This window comes from Crinia signifera, chromosome 6 (genome assembly GCF_055691185.1).
Source record: "Crinia signifera chromosome 6, ASM5569118v1, whole genome shotgun sequence".
NCBI lineage: Eukaryota > Metazoa > Chordata > Amphibia > Anura > Myobatrachidae > Crinia > Crinia signifera.
In genome coordinates, this window is record NC_139222.1 from 200,258,299 (window position 1) to 200,276,433 (window position 18,135).

At 45.5% G+C, this 18,135-nt stretch overlaps 2 protein-coding genes across 8 annotated transcripts in view; one reads left to right on the forward strand and one right to left on the reverse strand.

Moving 5' to 3' along the window:
• TMC8 (transmembrane channel like 8) overlaps positions 1 to 18,135 on the reverse strand; it is a 44,998-nt gene that overhangs the window by 15,446 nt on the left and 11,417 nt on the right. For 2 of the 7 annotated variants that reach the window (XM_083148626.1, XM_083148619.1), the window contains exons 3-7: positions 17,297 to 17,459; positions 7,387 to 7,450; positions 5,269 to 5,332; positions 3,805 to 3,944; positions 523 to 671 (exon numbers count right to left, since the gene is read on the reverse strand). In XM_083148626.1, coding sequence (XP_083004752.1) covers positions 523 to 671; positions 3,805 to 3,920 — 265 coding nt within the window. In that variant the 5' untranslated portion in view covers positions 3,921 to 3,944; positions 5,269 to 5,332; positions 7,387 to 7,450; positions 17,297 to 17,459. Of the gene's footprint in view, positions 1 to 522; positions 672 to 3,804; positions 3,945 to 5,268; positions 5,333 to 6,188; positions 6,242 to 7,386; positions 7,517 to 17,296; positions 17,476 to 18,135 lie in introns of those variants that run through there. The other 5 variants (XM_083148620.1, XM_083148623.1, XM_083148621.1 and 2 more) reach the window with 5 other exon arrangements.
• TMC6 (transmembrane channel like 6) overlaps positions 7,543 to 18,135 on the forward strand; it is a 76,434-nt gene continuing 65,841 nt past the window's right edge. Inside the window, exon 1 of the mRNA XM_083148618.1 lies at positions 7,543 to 7,677. The gene's annotated coding sequence lies outside the window, so the exon portion shown is untranslated. The remainder of the gene's footprint in view (positions 7,678 to 18,135) is intronic.

Genomic DNA, 18,135 nt, shown 5'->3' on the forward strand with positions numbered 1-18,135 from the left:
CACCAGACTTTGGAGCTGGAGCAGGGACCGGCTGCTGGAAGGCTGATATCTCTGGTTCTTTGTAAGAGAGAGACAAGCCACTAGTGTTATCAGAAAGGGGAGAGTCCCAGCTTTTAGAATATACTCTCAGAAAAACTCTAAGTCATAGAGAACTCGCCGACAGAAAACGCCGACAGCCGGGTGCCCGATGGCCACCGGCTATTTTCCCTCGTGGACCCACGACCCCCATAGAGAAAGAATAGAATAGGTGGCTCGTGTAGGGAGCCACCGTGCCCGCAGCGTGGCGAGCGCAGCGAGCACGCAAGGGGCTATTTTGCGCTCGCCACCCATGCTGTCGGACTCCCGGCAGTCGGGATCCCGACGTCGGGATAATGACTGCCGGGATCCCGTCTGTCGGAGTCACATATCACACCCCTTTAAAATGCTTGCAAAATGGGCAAACATTACAGTAAACCCACAATATTTAATAGCATAAGAAACATGTCCAGCGCTATCTTTTTTCACTATTGTTTATTTTCTCACCTCTGATGGCAATCAGTGTTTTCTCCCACAATTTAAATTTTACCAGGAGATGGAGTCCTTTGCCCCAGGCCATCCGCAGACAGAAACAGTGCTTCGGAGTCCATTGTATCCAGAAACTATCTCTGTTGTCACTGGTCTGCCTTAGCTCCCTAAGAGAAACATTCACTTATTATGTTGCATCTCTTCAAGCCTGCTGCCAGTATTATCACCATAAATACATTTAGAACCAAGTCGGATAAGAGTAAAATAAAATTGCATGGTTGGTAAGACAGATTTACCATTCCTCATACCCCTTTTAGACCTGCGACCCGGCAATTACCTGGCAATTTGAGTGCCGGGTCATTTTGCTGGGTGCAGTCTGACCCCCATTTACACTAAGCTACTTACTGGGTTAAAAATGTCAGCCTGGTAATTTGCTGAATTACACGGGTATTTCTTCAGTGTGAAAAGGTCAACCTGGGTCACAAATCCCGGGTTGCCGACCCTGGTAAAAAGTAGGGTAGGTGACTTAAGACCTGTTTCTATAAGAGTATGTACACAGGAGAGTTGTTTACATTTGTCTTTCCTATATTATGTTATTGACATGTGAACAGAGGTGATACAAACACTTATATAGAGACCATTGAGCTGTATAGTGACATGGTGCTTAAGTACATATGCTCATTTCAAAGTAGATCAGAAATAGAGGGGCCAATCCTGGGCTCGTTGGGATCCTGGGATTTGTCCCCAAAAACGCCAGTCAGTCTAATGCTGGGCAGTGCCTGAGTACTCGGCTCTGCAAGGCGTGGCGGTCAGAGGTCATGCTGCACAGACTGAACAGTCACTCCGCCTGCCCACAGCATCATTGCATCATTCCCCAGCCCTACTCCAGCTGCCCTCCTGCCAGACGCACCTCTGGAATTCTCCCCAGCCCGGCTCCCAGATACTCCACCAGCCTCACAGCTGCCCGCTAGCCCAGCTCCCTGCTGCAGGTAAATATGGAAGAGAATCCCGGGATTGAGCATTTTTCAATCCCAAATTCCGGGATTGAAAAAATGCCCCTCCCATATTCCTGAACTACCTTCCTCCATTAAATATAGCCATGTGCACTGCATCATCTTTTCTTCATCAGCGTGGGCAGATGTACTAAGCTTTGAAAAATGATACAGTGGAGAGAGATAAAGTACCAGCCAACCAGCTCCTAATGGCCATTATACAGGCTGTGGGGTAGAGGTATTATAGCAGCGCTCATCACACCGCTATACACTTCCTGCTTTACCTCATTAACGAGGCGATGCTGGAATGGACATCGACAAGATGTATTAACATCTTGTCTGCCGAAGCAGAGGAGCGTAATCTCCCTCCCTAGGATGATGTCCCCTGGAGCAGACAGTGCATTAACTTATGCTGACGCGCTTTCTTCTTCTTCCCCCTGGCCGGCTGCACTGAGCATGCAGGATTTTTTGCCACTCTCGCAAAATCTCCTGCGCAATCCATAGCATGGCAGCAGGGACAGTGCTGTCCCTGCTGAGGGATAGGGCATCGCCACCCTGCAGTTTTCAAAGTCAATAGCGGCAGGGAGTGCTGCTGACGTTCATATTTACCCTGCATATTACCTACTATATTTTAGAAAGCAGCACAGATATGGACTGGGGGCGCAAAGCCCCCATCATTTAACGAACAGCGGCTCCTACTCACTTGGGGGAGAAGTGGTATCAGTGCACATAACATGAGCTGATGCCCCTTCTTCCCCATAATGAAAGTTAATACATACTATATGTCCCTCCTTTATTACTCTTGTATAGTCCCTAAACCAAATGGCATATTGCGCAGTGTGTACCCGGCTTTAGAAATCTGCCCCATAATATATGCTACTTAGATCTCTGTTTAGGGTAAACCTGATAAATTCATTACAAGGTTCTGTATTTGACTGGTATTAAGAATTGCCAAAAAACATGAGCTATTTCTATGTGTGATATTGGGCCAGATGTATTAAGCCTTAACAAGAGATAAATGCAAGGGTGATAAGGAGAGATAAACGTCCAGCCAATCAGCTCCTTACTGACTTTTTTCAAACACAGCCTGTAACATGGCAGTTGGCCGGTGATTGGTTAGACGTTTATCTCTCCTTATCACCCTTGGATTTATCTCTTGTTAAAGCTTAATACATCTGCCCCATTATTTGATAGCATTTGCACTGATAACTGAACTATAGCCATGGGGACGATAAATCCCGTGAAAAGTGACAAATTGTATGTCATTTACTTATGATACATTAGATGTGCGGTCCTGTGCGCAACGGATCGGATCCGCAGATTGTCACTGCTGCACCAAGGATACATTGTATCCCGCGGCAGTGAATGTATACAATGTATGCGAAGTGACCACATACAATGTATCACACGCGATCTAGCTGGCAGGGAGTGGCCAGGTTACTGCATGCGATACCTCGGCTTAATGTATGGCGGCCATAACAAACTGCAATAAAACCAGAAGTTCTCCATCCCTTGACCTGAGAGATGAATAGACAGGGCTGGCAACAGAAATCTTGGGGCCCTGTACAATTATATTTCTGGGGCCCCCACCTAATCCGAAATCCACACAACCCTCTTCTGTACGAGCCTCATTTAACCTTTCGCTGCTCCAGATCCTGCTTTCAGGTGCAGACTTCTCTCGTTCTCAGTCCTGTTGGCCTGGCTCCTGGCTGCTGCCTTCTGCTGGCCTGTCACTTTCACAAAAGAATGCAGAGCACTACAAGCAGGCACGGAACAGATGACCCGCGCATGTGCTATAAAGTACAGGAGCCAGAGACTGAGGCTACAGTGCCAGCGGCGGGTATGGCTGTGCACCTGCGGCCACAGGCCATGTGCACACACAGAGTAGATGGCTCTGAGCACCGAACGGCAGGGCGCACACACAGTAGACAGCAGTGGCACACAGTGTCAGTCAGACTCAGCCACACACAGATGGTGCACAGTAGATGGCCTGGCCGCGAGGGTCACTGACAGGCCAGCGGCCGTGATGGGGCATGGAAGCTTTGGGGGCCCTTGAGATTGCTGGGGCCCGTCACACTTGTCCCCCTTGACCCCCCCTGTCACCTGCCCTGTGAATAGACAGATATTGCCTGCTTTGGTCACTGGGAATTTTTACCTACTTGAGCACTGACCCAGTCATTTCAATATCCAGTGCTATGGAGCCTTGTACTCTCAACGTCAGTGTTCATTACAATGCTTTTAAAATGCTAATAAATATGGAATGAATCTGGAAATGGGAGTATTTGGGCTCTTGGAATTATACACTAACCTCAGTCTGCGCTTATCTTTCATTGGTAATGGGCTATTCCGGAGGTCGCTGTACTTGGTCTTTGACTGCCATGTTCTGTATGAAGAATTCCATGTCCCTGAATTTTCCTCAGTCATTTTGTAGCTGTATCATACAGATTCCTGTGTATAACAATCCAGTCCACAACGGTTATCATTGAAATTAGGGTCTTTACTTGCATCTGTACATTATTGTTTCACTTGTGTAAAGAAATCAATGCAAACTTGTAACATAGGGCCTTATTCTAGTTCACTCTTTCTGACAAAATCCTTCTTAGATGGACAAAAACATGTGCACTGCAGGTGGGGTAGATGTAACATGTGCAGAGAGAATTAGATTTGGGTGGGGTTTTACTTCAAAGTGAGATCTATATTGCAGTGTAAAAATAAAGCAGCCAGTATTTACCCTGCACAGAAACAAAATAACCCAAATCTAACTATCTCTGCACATTTTACATCTGCCCCCCTGCAGTGCACATGGTTTTGTCCATCTAAGAAGGATTTTGTCAGAAAGAGTGAACTAGAAAAAGGCCCATAGTACCAGACAGAAATCTTTATTATACAGCATTGCAAAACTCTCCACAAATCACGCCGGTTTTGTATAGCGAACTTCACAATTCTGTAAATGACGATTGTTATTGCAATCCCCTGTGTATCATTGACAATAGTTACAAATGAAAAAGATGAGACATTCCTGTTGATTAGAGCTTACTAAGGAAATGAGCTATAGGGATTTGGGAAATGATGTAGGGACTTTGCAATGTATTTATCTCATAATTCCCTACTCTTCTGGAAGACTTGCGGGAGACTCACAATTTTTGTGTAGTTCCCTGCACCCCTGGAGGATACTCCCCCGTATCCTGTCTGTTTCCTAATGAAGTTGGCAGGACAGATAGACAATGCCAGGAATCACAATCTGTGTGAAAGGAGGGGAGCCTAAGGATACAAACATCTGGCCTAACCCTCTGAAGTAGGGATGGACATTGCATCATCAATGATTGTTTTGATGGTAGTAATTTTACCACTCAATAGCAGCTTTCCGATGTTTGCCACCATTGAATGGTAAACATACGATGGTGATTTTGGGGGCATGGCTCCGCGGTGAGGGGGCGTGGCCTTCAAATCACGTCATTCATGGGAGGCCATGCCCCCGTTTAGCCACTGCTGTGCCTCTGCCGGCAGCCATGCTGAAGATATTTGTGCATGCACAAAAAGGGCTTCTTTTGCACATGCACAAATCATAATATTTTTCTATCAAATTCTTAAAATGCGATGGTCATTTTCCAGCCATCATTTGATGGTGGGCTTCCGATGTCCATCCTTACTCTGAAGAAACAAAATCTGATTTAGGCAAGTATGATTTATCATAAAGATATGCCCAGAGATTGGACAAAACAAGGCAAGTTACATTTACTTTGCTTGAAGTGGAAAAGTGACCAATACTTACGTGACTTGCCAAGGTGAACCATAGAGCAAATTTGTCTCAGCAACAAGGCATTTGCTTGCATATGCTGGATGTAAGAACAGAGAAATACCTTATATTGGACAATGCAATGGCACATTTCAGTTCAAGTCATTGGTCCTGATTCTTGTTTGTAATTAAAGCAAAAAAAAAATATTTGAGGGCTACCTGCAAAAGCAGCCAGTATTTACACTGTATAGAAAAACTCACCCATATCTAAATCCCTCTGCAAACCTGCAGTGCAACATGGTTTTGCTGCCCAGTTTCTTGCTCATTCGCTTTACTTATAAACAAGAATCAGACCCATTGTTCCTGGAAATGTCCTGATTTTCAATATTTGAAAGTCTTTTCAATCTTTTCTAAATAAATAAATAAATACTGAATGCAATTATAAAGGTGCGTACACACAGGGGCGATTTTGTGCAAAATCGCAGGAAATATGGTCGCTGAGCAACCATATTGCCCGCAATGGGAGTGTGCACCGGCGATATATCGCCGGGTGCGCGCTCCCGTTTTTGCCCCTGTGGTGATCGCTGGTCGCAGGAACATGCTCCTGCGACCAGCTGATTACCACTGCCGGGCTCCCCCCGGCAGTTTCTTTTTCATCAGCGACCATCTCTGGTCGCTGATGTAAAGTAGAAACTGAGCAATATATCTCCCCGTGTGTACACAGCATCAGTGTCCATACTTAGTATACAGGCCTTAAACTCCCCCCCCCCCCGGCAATACAATAAGCGATATTGCCGTATTGCGCTCTACCCAATGAATGATGTATGTTTAACCAACCACTCCTTTGCCTGCGCAAGTACAGATGAGGGAACACATTGCTGACAGAGGCTACCGCCCCCCACCCCCCCTGTTGTTGTGCACCTCGCCGGCATCCATCCATGCGTCTATGCACTTACTGATGTTGGCTCCCTGCTGCTGCAGACGATATCGGTGGGGGCAGGGATCATCTATTGTGTACTGGGCATTACACATTTATAGTTGCTGACCAGGTACATTCAAAAGACAAATAAATAACATGATAGATACTGTAGTTTACAAAAAAAAAAACACAAGCACGATTATCATCCTCAAATGTTTTCTGAGACTGTGTCATCCTTAGTGCCAAAGGGGCAGATGTATGAAGGGTCGTTATGGGGGAGAAGGGGTATTAGCGCACGTTATGTGCACTGATACCGCTTCTCCCCCATGTATGAAGCAGGTGAGATGCGGTAAAGGACAGGGGCGCTATGCACCCCTGTCCATATCGGCGCTGCTATTAAAATGATAGCAGGCCGAATGTATGAATGTATGACCGTTCCGCACGAAGCCTGCTTTGGCTTCACCAGCATCAGGCTGTCGAAGCCCTATCTAAACAGCAGGGACAGCGCTGTCCCTGCTGTTAGGTCTGGGCTGCGCTGGGGATCTCGCGTGAACAGCGAGATCCCGCGCATGCCCAGTGCGGCCGGCCGGGGGACAGGAGATAGCGCATCAGTATTAACTAATGCGCTATCTCCAGAAAGGGACATCGCCGGAGGGGGGAGTTAACGCTCCCCCGCTTCGGCACACAAGATGTTAATACATCTTGTCAATGTCCCTTCCTGCTTCGCCTCGCTATTGAGGCGAAGCAGGAAGTATCATAGCGGCGCGATAAGCGCTGCTATGATACATCTGCCCCAAAATGTCAAATGTAAATCATTTTGTGAGTGTACTATGTTATGCCCGTATAGTGCATGTTGTGCACAAATTGTAAGGATTCACCTGTCCAGCAATGTCTCGGGAAGCTTAGTACAGGTTGAGTGTTCATTATCTGAATTATTTCGAAAACCATACATATCAGAAAGTGAAAGAGGACATGATATGTAACTAACATTCAAATTCAGTGCCTGAGATTGTACACAAACTTTGTTTCATGTTTTGAAACCTTATTTCATGCACAAATAAAATATATTTGTGTGCATTTGATGTGTTTGTACAACATAAATGCAAGATACCTCAAGATAAATTATTGAAATATAAAAATCTTCTGAAATACGGAATAATCCGTTATCCAAAATTCTTCTGGTCTCGAGCATTTTGAATAAGGCATACAACCTGAATGTTGTGCAAAAGTCCTACCTTGTTCAACCGTTTTCAGGACCTCTCCCTTCTGTTTACACTCGTGTCTTTGGCAGGTTGAAGGCTAGGGAGAGATGAGACAGGAAGTGTTGATGCACATACATGTACAGGAAACCACAAGAGATACAACACAGCTGTAGCTTTCACAATCAGGTCTGACAGCAAGCTTCTGGGTAGAGCAGCCCACAGATAACCCAATATGTCTATTCCGAACACCATGACTAATACACACAGCTAAACATTTACCAGCACATTCAGAGTAACGCGGCATACCCACAAAGCTGCAAAGAGGTAAGGACATATTGCTGTAAAGGTTGGGGCAACTTGGGGCTGTGTTTCTAGACAGCGATGTCCTAGGTCTCCTCAAAGTAATAATATGCATTATATTAAGAATTGCACACTGCAGGAGTATGTGCCGGTCATACAACCTGTTTCTTGTGTTCTTGTCACTGAAGGTGCCACGTTCCCTGCTTGTCGCTCTTCACAGAGTGGGGCACCCACATACCTGCATTTCATATAACTCTGCTCATATAGCCACATTTTCTATCTGTATGTAGATGCCCCAGTGTTTGCCCAGATGCCCGTTATATCATGACACCCATGCCCACTACATCAGGTGCTCTCTTATAAACTGTTCAGACTTTAGTGTATGAGAAGCCTATGGTGTTTGCATCCCTCTTGTCTAAGCCTAATTATGTCTGTCCTTCTGATAGTGACCACAGTTTCTCATGACTGAGACTATTTGCTTATAACCCGGACCTGGACTTACTTAACATTCTGAAATTTTCCTTGAACCCATATTCTGAACCCAATTTCGTACTTGGGTACTCTATTTAAGAATTTCTGGTGAGAATAGTTCTGGAGATTTGAGATCTGTAGGTTCCAAGCACCTAAATTCACCACTCCTTTTATGGTGTCCTTGGTGAAACTTAGGTTCCACTTTATTGCGCAGATCAAGCCAGTGGAAATCACTACTAGCACAGGGAATTCACAAACTATTAAGCTGAACTAGCTGATGTGCCCAGTTTCACCCAGACAAGGGCATACAATGTTTCCCCTTTTCTCCTCCTTAGTATCCCTGCTTAGTGGGTGGCTGCACATATCTGTGTCAGTTTTCAGACCAGCCGGCAGGTCACATGATCCAGGAAACCAGTGCACAGGCAGAGTTGACCAATTGTCACATTTTCGAAGAGCTCAATGGTTATGGATTGGACCAATTAGAATGCCAATTTAATTCTGCCCATCTATAGACCAAGAGCTTTAATTTGTTATATGAAGTGCCCTGCTCAGGTAAGGGCATCATAGAAATATGTCACTCATAATAACTATTAACTATTAATATATAGCACTTGCTCTGCAAGTAAATCTCCCCAAACAGTTTCTGGTGTTAAAAGTAAAACCCATACAACTTCCAATATAATCCCTCACTAAACATTAAAATATCAACTTCTTTTTTGTAATATAATTATATTAATATCTTAGTGTAACTACAGTACTGTTACATAATAGGAACTGGGGCACTGTTATTTGACACAGAGGCATACTTTGAAACAGGGGCGTAGCTAAGGGTTCATGGGCCCTGGTGCGAAAGGTAAGCTTGGGGCCCCCCTACATACAACAAAATTAAAATCTCGGTCTGTTTATATTTGAGAAAAACAAAACATAAAAAGCAGTAATTATTTCTGCAATGTATTGCATGTATTGTGGAATAAATCAGTGTGTCTACACATTAATAAAAATAAATGTGCGTGAAAAAGAGGAATTAGGATAACTAAATCCCCCTCCGACTAATAGGCTGCTGCACCACCCATCCCCCGTGTCCATGCCCCACACCCTCTCCTTCTCCCCAGCTCTATGCTCCATGCCACCTCCCTCAAACTTTCCCTGTCCCTGGCTCTCCGCTCCAACTCTCTGTCCCCCCTTCAGCTGTTTAAGCAGTACTTATAGTTTCCTTGCGCTGTCGTCCGGGAGTCCAGGCACCATGATGGGGCTTCCGCTGCTTCTCTTGTATTTCCACCTCCATGTGCCGGCGACAGGGCGGGGGCTGAACAGCGCGAAGCACCAGAGCCCAAAGAGCTCCTTAGCCTCTTTGTTCCTGCAGCTTCCCAGCAGCGCAGCGAGAGAGGTGGGTGGGCGGCATATGCCTGATAAGTGCGTGGATGCACTGAATTCCTGCGCCGCTGTGTACCACAAACCATGGAGGAAACAGGACGGCCGGACAGTGGCGGGGGTTGGGCCCCCCTGGCTCAGGGGCCCGGTCGCATCTGCGACCGCTGCGACCCCTGTAGCTACGCCACTGCTTTGAAATGTAGGGCAATAATAGGGCACAGTATGAACAATGGAGCACTGTAATGTGGCATATGAACTGGGGGCACTATGTTATAATGTGAATTGGGATTATTGTCTGGGATAATGTGTACTGGTAACCCTACAATGTAACATAATGTAAACTAAGGAATTACGTACAGTATGATAGTTCATAAAATGAACTAGCGCACTATTATAGTTCAGAAAATGAACTAGGCACTATTATGGGGCACAAACTTCTGGTTAAGCCCCTGTATGGCAGCCTGCCCCATCACTCCCTTTTTACTACTCTCTAAGAATAGAGAGGTGCAATATTCTGATATGTCTAAAAGTCTGCACGCAGCATGAGACTTACTCCATTTTTATTTAACATACATTTTGAAGTATAAAAAAAATGCATTTTGTGGAGAAACATTCAGATGCATTTACATTATGCCCGTGCAGACCCCCAAACATTGTATTTTTACGTAAAAAAATGATGTTTGCATACAAATATGAATCGGGATGCGGTCATTTGGTCTACAGCATGATGGTCGACAGTCACTATGTCAACATGGGAAAAGGTCAACATGGCTCTAGGTCGAAAGGTCATTAGTTCGACAGGTCGTCAGTTCGGCAGGTCATTAGTTCGACAATGTCTAGGTTGACAGTCAAAAGGTCGACATGGGGTTTTTCACTGTTTTTTGAGCCGACAGGTGGTATTTCATGCCCTACCATCCACTAGGGCGTGGTGGGAGAATAAAATAGAGTGCCGAGTGCAGAGAGGCACCGTGCCCGAGGGGATGCGGTGTACTTGAAATTGTGTCCATGTCGACTGTGTTGACATTCAGGTAAAAAAAAAACAGTGAAAAACCCCATGTCGACCTGTTGACTGTCGACATAGACATTGTCAAACGAATGACCTGTCGAACTAACGACCTTTGGACCTAGAACCATGTCGACCTAATGATGTCGACCTAATGACTGTCAACCATCATGATGTAGACCAAATGATCCCAACCTTATGAATCAGGCCCTGGCCTATCTTAATAAAATACATTTGTATGTAAAACCTACTGTAAAGTAACAGTATGGGTGACATTTAATAGGATGAGATATTTCGACTTTTGCGATTTTTAGTAAAAAATGGCAGAATTTGCAAGTTTTTCTGATTTGCGATAAAAAATTGCGAAAATCGCACATTGTGACCTGTCCATTTTGTCTCACGCTTCAATTTGCATTCAGATGTTTTCCCATTAAAAAAGTATACAACTCACAAATTTAATAGGATGTGATTTTCGGAAAACGTTACCAAAAATCACAAAAAACAAATAGACCCAGTTCAACATGTCGAGTTGACAAAAATGTGTAAAAGAAAAAAAAAACGGTGTGGGGTCCCACCTCCTAAACATTATCAGCCCCGGGCTCAAAGAACCGGTCCTGGTTTTAGAAATTCAGGGGTCAAAAACATAGGGGATCCCTGGCATTTCTAAAACCAGCATTAGGCTCAAGGGCCGGTCCTGGTTCCCAAAATACGGGGGACAAAATGACCACCGGGCCCAAACAGCCAACAGGGAAATGCCGCAGCCAGGGGAAACTTTTTATGCAAGTTCCCTCGGCCAAAGCATTCATCCCTGTGGCTGGTCAGCCCGGGCAGGGACCCTGGAGGAGTGGGGATCCACCCAATAAAGGCTACCCCCCCTCCAGAGTTACCGCTGCTCAGGCTGAAGCCTGGGGCTGTCTTTGGTGCCCCTGGGGCAGTGGGAAACGGGCTGATAAATTAATAGATTAAACTAAATATTGTGGAACTACAAGTTCCAGCAAGCCTACACCGCATGCAGGGACTTGGAGAAGCACAAGTCCCAGCATGCGGGGCATTAAAGGGCCCACTGGTACTTGTAGTTCCACAACAGTACAAATAGTGAAATAAAACAAACACACACGAACAGTATAACTTTTTTACACACTATACATGCATTCACACATACATTACCTACGGATTCCCTCAAAGGCCTGTCCTCTTCTCCAAACGGGTAACTGTTGAGGGAAATTATACCCACATGTCCTCTGGTGCCGAACGCTCTGCTCCTGGTTTTAGAAATCCTAGGGAACCCCTATGTTTTTTGAGACCTGAATTTCTAAAACCAGGACCGGTTCTTTGAGCCCTGGACTGATTATGCTCAGGAGGGGGAACCCTATGCCGTTTTTCCCCCCACAAATCGCACATGTGCATTAATTCGCACATTTGCATGACTAAAATTTGCACATTTACATGACTAAAATTCGCAGCATATCACATTTTTCAGACGCACATTCACATCCTATTAAATAGTCATTTTTCTCTTAAATTGCGATTTAAAAAAATTGCTTAAGGTGCGATTTCAGAACCTTCCTAAAAATCGCATCCTATTAAATGTCAACCCATATGCTTTCCTAAATGATAAAATTATCACTTTTAAAATGCTGTTTTCCCTAGGGTTTTCGGGTATTATATGTATTCATCCCTTTAAGTTTTTTAAATAGAAGATTAAAGTGTAGTAAATAAATTGGAAAATTAAATGAAACATATCTTGGTTGTACATGGTTGAATACTAACAAAACAGCTACAAATAAGGCGATTGCTTTCCCATAGTATTGATGGGAATTGCGGTGTAATTTGGGTGGTTATGCTATTCTAAGACTTAATGGGGTATTCAATGTGTGGCAATATTTAAGATAGCACTGTGGTCTCCTGGTTACTGGATCTCCAGACAGTCGTTTGGTCCCCTGGTGTTGCTGACCCCTGCTGGCTTCCTGGATGCTGCTCTAGCGTCTCACCAGCGTCTCTGGTCCTGCAGCCTTCAGCTAAGTTATCCTCTTTGTATATTAATATATCATCCTCTGCATTGTTGCAGTTAGGGATAGCTCCCTCTGTGTATATCTTTATATCATCCTCTGCATTGTTGCAGTTAGCAGTGGCGTAGCTACGTTTTGGGTGCCCCCCCGCCGTTAGGGGGGGGCGCCCATACCCACCCCCCGCCGCCGTCCCGTCAAGTACCCCCCCGCGCGCGCCCCGTCGCCTATGCTAACCCCCTCCCCCGCAGTCTTACCCATCACGCTGCGCTGGTCCCGGCGGCTCCGTTCTTCTGCAGAGGACCACCACAAAATGGCCGCCCCCATACAGCAGACAGTTTCAGAGAACAGTGTGCTATATGGGGGCGGCCATTTTGTGGTGGTCCTCATCAGAAGAACGGAGCCGCCGGGACCAGCGAGATACGTATGTATGCGGGGGATTGGGGGGGGGGTAACTATAGCACCGCAGCCCCCGGCGCCCCCACATGCACAGCGCCCCCCCGCGGTGGCGGGGGCTGCAGTGCTATAGTTACGCCCCTGGCAGTTAGAGATAGCTCCCTCTGTGTATTTCTTTAGATCAGGGCTGGCCAAACCGGTCCTCAAGATCTACCAACGGTCCATGTTTTCCAAATCACAGAGCTGGTGCACAGCTGTAGTCATTACTAACTGTCACATTTTAAAACCTGCTGCATTCATTCCTACTATAGATCCACAGGTTGCCTGAAATACATGTACTGTTGGTAGATCTTGAGGACAGGTTTGGCCACCCCTGATTTAGATCATCCTCTGCATTGTTGCAGTTCGGGGTTGCTCTCTCCACTGTTTCTTATATTCTGTATACAGTGTACCCCGGTGTGTGTTTACGGGTATTCGATTTGTGAGCACTTCCTTCTGCACAGTGGTCGCCAGTTACCTTGTCCCCGAATAAGTGTCCAGATGGTATACCTGGAATTGGTGGGCATACCTTGCGGAGGAAAGGCGGTTGTTATTGGTAAAACTCTAGTTTGCAGGAGACCACCCAAGCACTGTGCAGAATGTAACAGCCTCTGCACGTGACCTCACCGCCGGTACATGTAACATCCATACTGCATCTATTCACTAAAGCTGGCCATACATCAGAAAGATCGATCTTAAGATCGATTGCGCTCATGATTGTGTACAATTTCCCTTGAAATCCCCAGCAGTCCTTTTTGGACACACAATCTACACACAATCGATCATACAATCAATCATACAATCCATCTACTGCATGATTGTGTACACAAGATGTGCACACAATCTGCATACAATCCATCTTACAATCAGTCATACAATCCATCTGCTGATTGATTGTATGATTATGTACATAAGATGTGCACACAATCTGCATACAATCCATCTTACAATCAGTTGAGATTGTATGATTGGGTACAATATCTTTCTGATGTATGGCCACCTTTACCCGTAACCTGTGGGACACTGAAAATCAAATAATGTTGAAAGGGTGTGAAAACACTCACTTTCACATTATTGTCGTAATTTTTTTAAATAAATCAGCTTAATAATTATTCAAATGTACATTGGGGATCCACCCAATAAAGGCTACCCCCCCTCCAGAGTTACCGCTGCTCAGGCTGAAGCCTGGGGCTGTCTTTGGTGCCCCTGGGGCAGTGGGAAACGGGCTGATAAATTAATAGATTAAACTAAATATTGTGGAACTACAAGTTCCAGCAAGCCTACACCGCATGCAGGGACTTGGAGAAGCACAAGTCCCAGCATGCGGGGCATTAAAGGGCCCACTGGTACTTGTAGTTCCACAACAGTACAAATAGTGAAATAAAACAAACACACACGAACAGTATAACTTTTTTACACACTATACATGCATTCACACATACATTACCTACGGATTCCCTCAAAGGCCTGTCCTCTTCTCCAAACGGGTAACTGTTGAGGGAAATTATACCCACATGTCCTCTGGTGCCGAACGCTCTGCTCCTGGTTTTAGAAATCCTAGGGAACCCCTATGTTTTTTGAGACCTGAATTTCTAAAACCAGGACCGGTTCTTTGAGCCCTGGACTGATTATGCTCAGGAGGGGGAACCCTATGCCGTTTTTCCCCCCACAAATCGCACATGTGCATTAATTCGCACATTTGCATGACTAAAATTTGCACATTTACATGACTAAAATTCGCAGCATATCACATTTTTCAGACGCACATTCACATCCTATTAAATAGTCATTTTTCTCTTAAATTGCGATTTAAAAAAATTGCTTAAGGTGCGATTTCAGAACCTTCCTAAAAATCGCATCCTATTAAATGTCAACCCATATGCTTTCCTAAATGATAAAATTATCACTTTTAAAATGCTGTTTTCCCTAGGGTTTTCGGGTATTATATGTATTCATCCCTTTAAGTTTTTTAAATAGAAGATTAAAGTGTAGTAAATAAATTGGAAAATTAAATGAAACATATCTTGGTTGTACATGGTTGAATACTAACAAAACAGCTACAAATAAGGCGATTGCTTTCCCATAGTATTGATGGGAATTGCGGTGTAATTTGGGTGGTTATGCTATTCTAAGACTTAATGGGGTATTCAATGTGTGGCAATATTTAAGATAGCACTGTGGTCTCCTGGTTACTGGATCTCCAGACAGTCGTTTGGTCCCCTGGTGTTGCTGACCCCTGCTGGCTTCCTGGATGCTGCTCTAGCGTCTCACCAGCGTCTCTGGTCCTGCAGCCTTCAGCTAAGTTATCCTCTTTGTATATTAATATATCATCCTCTGCATTGTTGCAGTTAGGGATAGCTCCCTCTGTGTATATCTTTATATCATCCTCTGCATTGTTGCAGTTAGCAGTGGCGTAGCTACGTTTTGGGTGCCCCCCCGCCGTTAGGGGGGGGCGCCCATACCCACCCCCCGCCGCCGTCCCGTCAAGTACCCCCCCGCGCGCGCCCCGTCGCCTATGCTAACCCCCTCCCCCGCAGTCTTACCCATCACGCTGCGCTGGTCCCGGCGGCTCCGTTCTTCTGCAGAGGACCACCACAAAATGGCCGCCCCCATACAGCAGACAGTTTCAGAGAACAGTGTGCTATATGGGGGCGGCCATTTTGTGGTGGTCCTCATCAGAAGAACGGAGCCGCCGGGACCAGCGAGATACGTATGTATGCGGGGGATTGGGGGGGGGGTAACTATAGCACCGCAGCCCCCGGCGCCCCCACATGCACAGCGCCCCCCCGCGGTGGCGGGGGCTGCAGTGCTATAGTTACGCCCCTGGCAGTTAGAGATAGCTCCCTCTGTGTATTTCTTTAGATCAGGGCTGGCCAAACCGGTCCTCAAGATCTACCAACGGTCCATGTTTTCCAAATCACAGAGCTGGTGCACAGCTGTAGTCATTACTAACTGTCACATTTTAAAACCTGCTGCATTCATTCCTACTATAGATCCACAGGTTGCCTGAAATACATGTACTGTTGGTAGATCTTGAGGACAGGTTTGGCCACCCCTGATTTAGATCATCCTCTGCATTGTTGCAGTTCGGGGTTGCTCTCTCCACTGTTTCTTATATTCTGTATACAGTGTACCCCGGTGTGTGTTTACGGGTATTCGATTTGTGAGCACTTCCTTCTGCACAGTGGTCGCCAGTTACCTTGTCCCCGAATAAGTGTCCAGATGGTATACCTGGAATTGGTGGGCATACCTTGCGGAGGAAAGGCGGTTGTTATTGGTAAAACTCTAGTTTGCAGGAGACCACCCAAGCACTGTGCAGAATGTAACAGCCTCTGCACGTGACCTCACCGCCGGTACATGTAACATCCATACTGCATCTATTCACTAAAGCTGGCCATACATCAGAAAGATCGATCTTAAGATCGATTGCGCTCATGATTGTGTACAATTTCCCTTGAAATCCCCAGCAGTCCTTTTTGGACACACAATCTACACACAATCGATCATACAATCAATCATACAATCCATCTACTGCATGATTGTGTACACAAGATGTGCACACAATCTGCATACAATCCATCTTACAATCAGTCATACAATCCATCTGCTGATTGATTGTATGATTATGTACATAAGATGTGCACACAATCTGCATACAATCCATCTTACAATCAGTTGAGATTGTATGATTGGGTACAATATCTTTCTGATGTATGGCCACCTTTACCCGTAACCTGTGGGACACTGAAAATCAAATAATGTTGAAAGGGTGTGAAAACACTCACTTTCACATTATTGTCGTAATTTTTTTAAATAAATCAGCTTAATAATTATTCAAATGTACATTGGTTCCCCCCCCCCCCCCCCCCCCCAAATTTATTTTGGAAATATGAGGTTTGAGGTTTGCAGGGTGTCTACAAACACCAATGCTGGATGGTAAGTACTGTATACTTACCTTCTCCCTGTCCTCCCCTAACCATAACCTCCACTCCCCACAGCCTAACCCTAACCCTCACCGTTACTGCCTAAACTCTGTAGCCCGCTGCCTAAACCTAACCCTACTGCACAGCAGCCAAACCCCAACCCCCCTTTTCATTGTCCAACCATTCCTCCTAGCAACCTAAGTCAGTGATGGCTAACGCTGACACTCCAGCTGTTGTTGAACCGCACATCCCAGCATGCCCTGCTACAGTTTTACTATGTGGCGATGTTGCTAAAATTGATGCATGGCATGCTGGGATATGTAATTCAACAACAGCTGGAGTGTCAAGGTTAAACATCACTGCCCTAAGTCCTCAATAGAGCCTAAACCTATCCCCCCCCCCCCCCCCCCGCCTAACCCTCCCTGCATACTTACTCAGGATATCAGAAGTTGGGATGCCAGTGTCGGCATCCTCATCAATGTTGGGATTCCTGCTCCGGTCTTCTGTCACAAGACGGGATGTTGGCATTGATATTCTGACTGCCGGTATCCCGTCCTCTGGAATCACACCACATCCCAAGAATAGTGCTTCTGATTTCTGTATTCAAATTTGGGGGATAGTGAAATAAAACAACTACTGATGTTATAACAAGTATTGAAATGACAGACATAACACAAATTCTTATCTGAAGGTTAGTGTACATTTTCACATACAGCAACATAAAAAAAAGTACAATCCTAATCCGTTCACAAACTGGTTTCTGTTGACATAAAACAGCTCCTGGAGAGTTCAGCCAATTTATGAAGCATGAGCTCTGTCACTCCTTCCCTTCCCTAATCGCTACATAAGGGTGTGTTCATGTAGCTGCTGTGGCACAGTCTGTGGCAAGCAGCTGCATATACAGATAAAAATGGCAATGAATTGTGCCCTCTTTTCTGCCTTCTTTGGGGGAAATGTACCAAGCCTTCTAAAGAGTGAAGAGAATACGTTTCCCATAGCATCTTATTAGCCTCTAGCATTTATCAAGCATATTCTAAAAAAAATGATAGAAGCTGATTGATTGTATGGGAAGCTTCTCGTCCTTTCTCCAATCTTTACATGGGGGGCGGGGGGAATAAGCCAATGGCATAAGACCAAAGGAGCATTGCCTGTTGTTTATGGTTCACTGCTGGTACTAAATCTCCATGTCTGGGAGACTCCTGAATCTGGGGTGGCTGTCACAGCCACCCCAGGAGAGTGGGCATGTCTCCCGAAGGATGTCTGCCCACAGCCG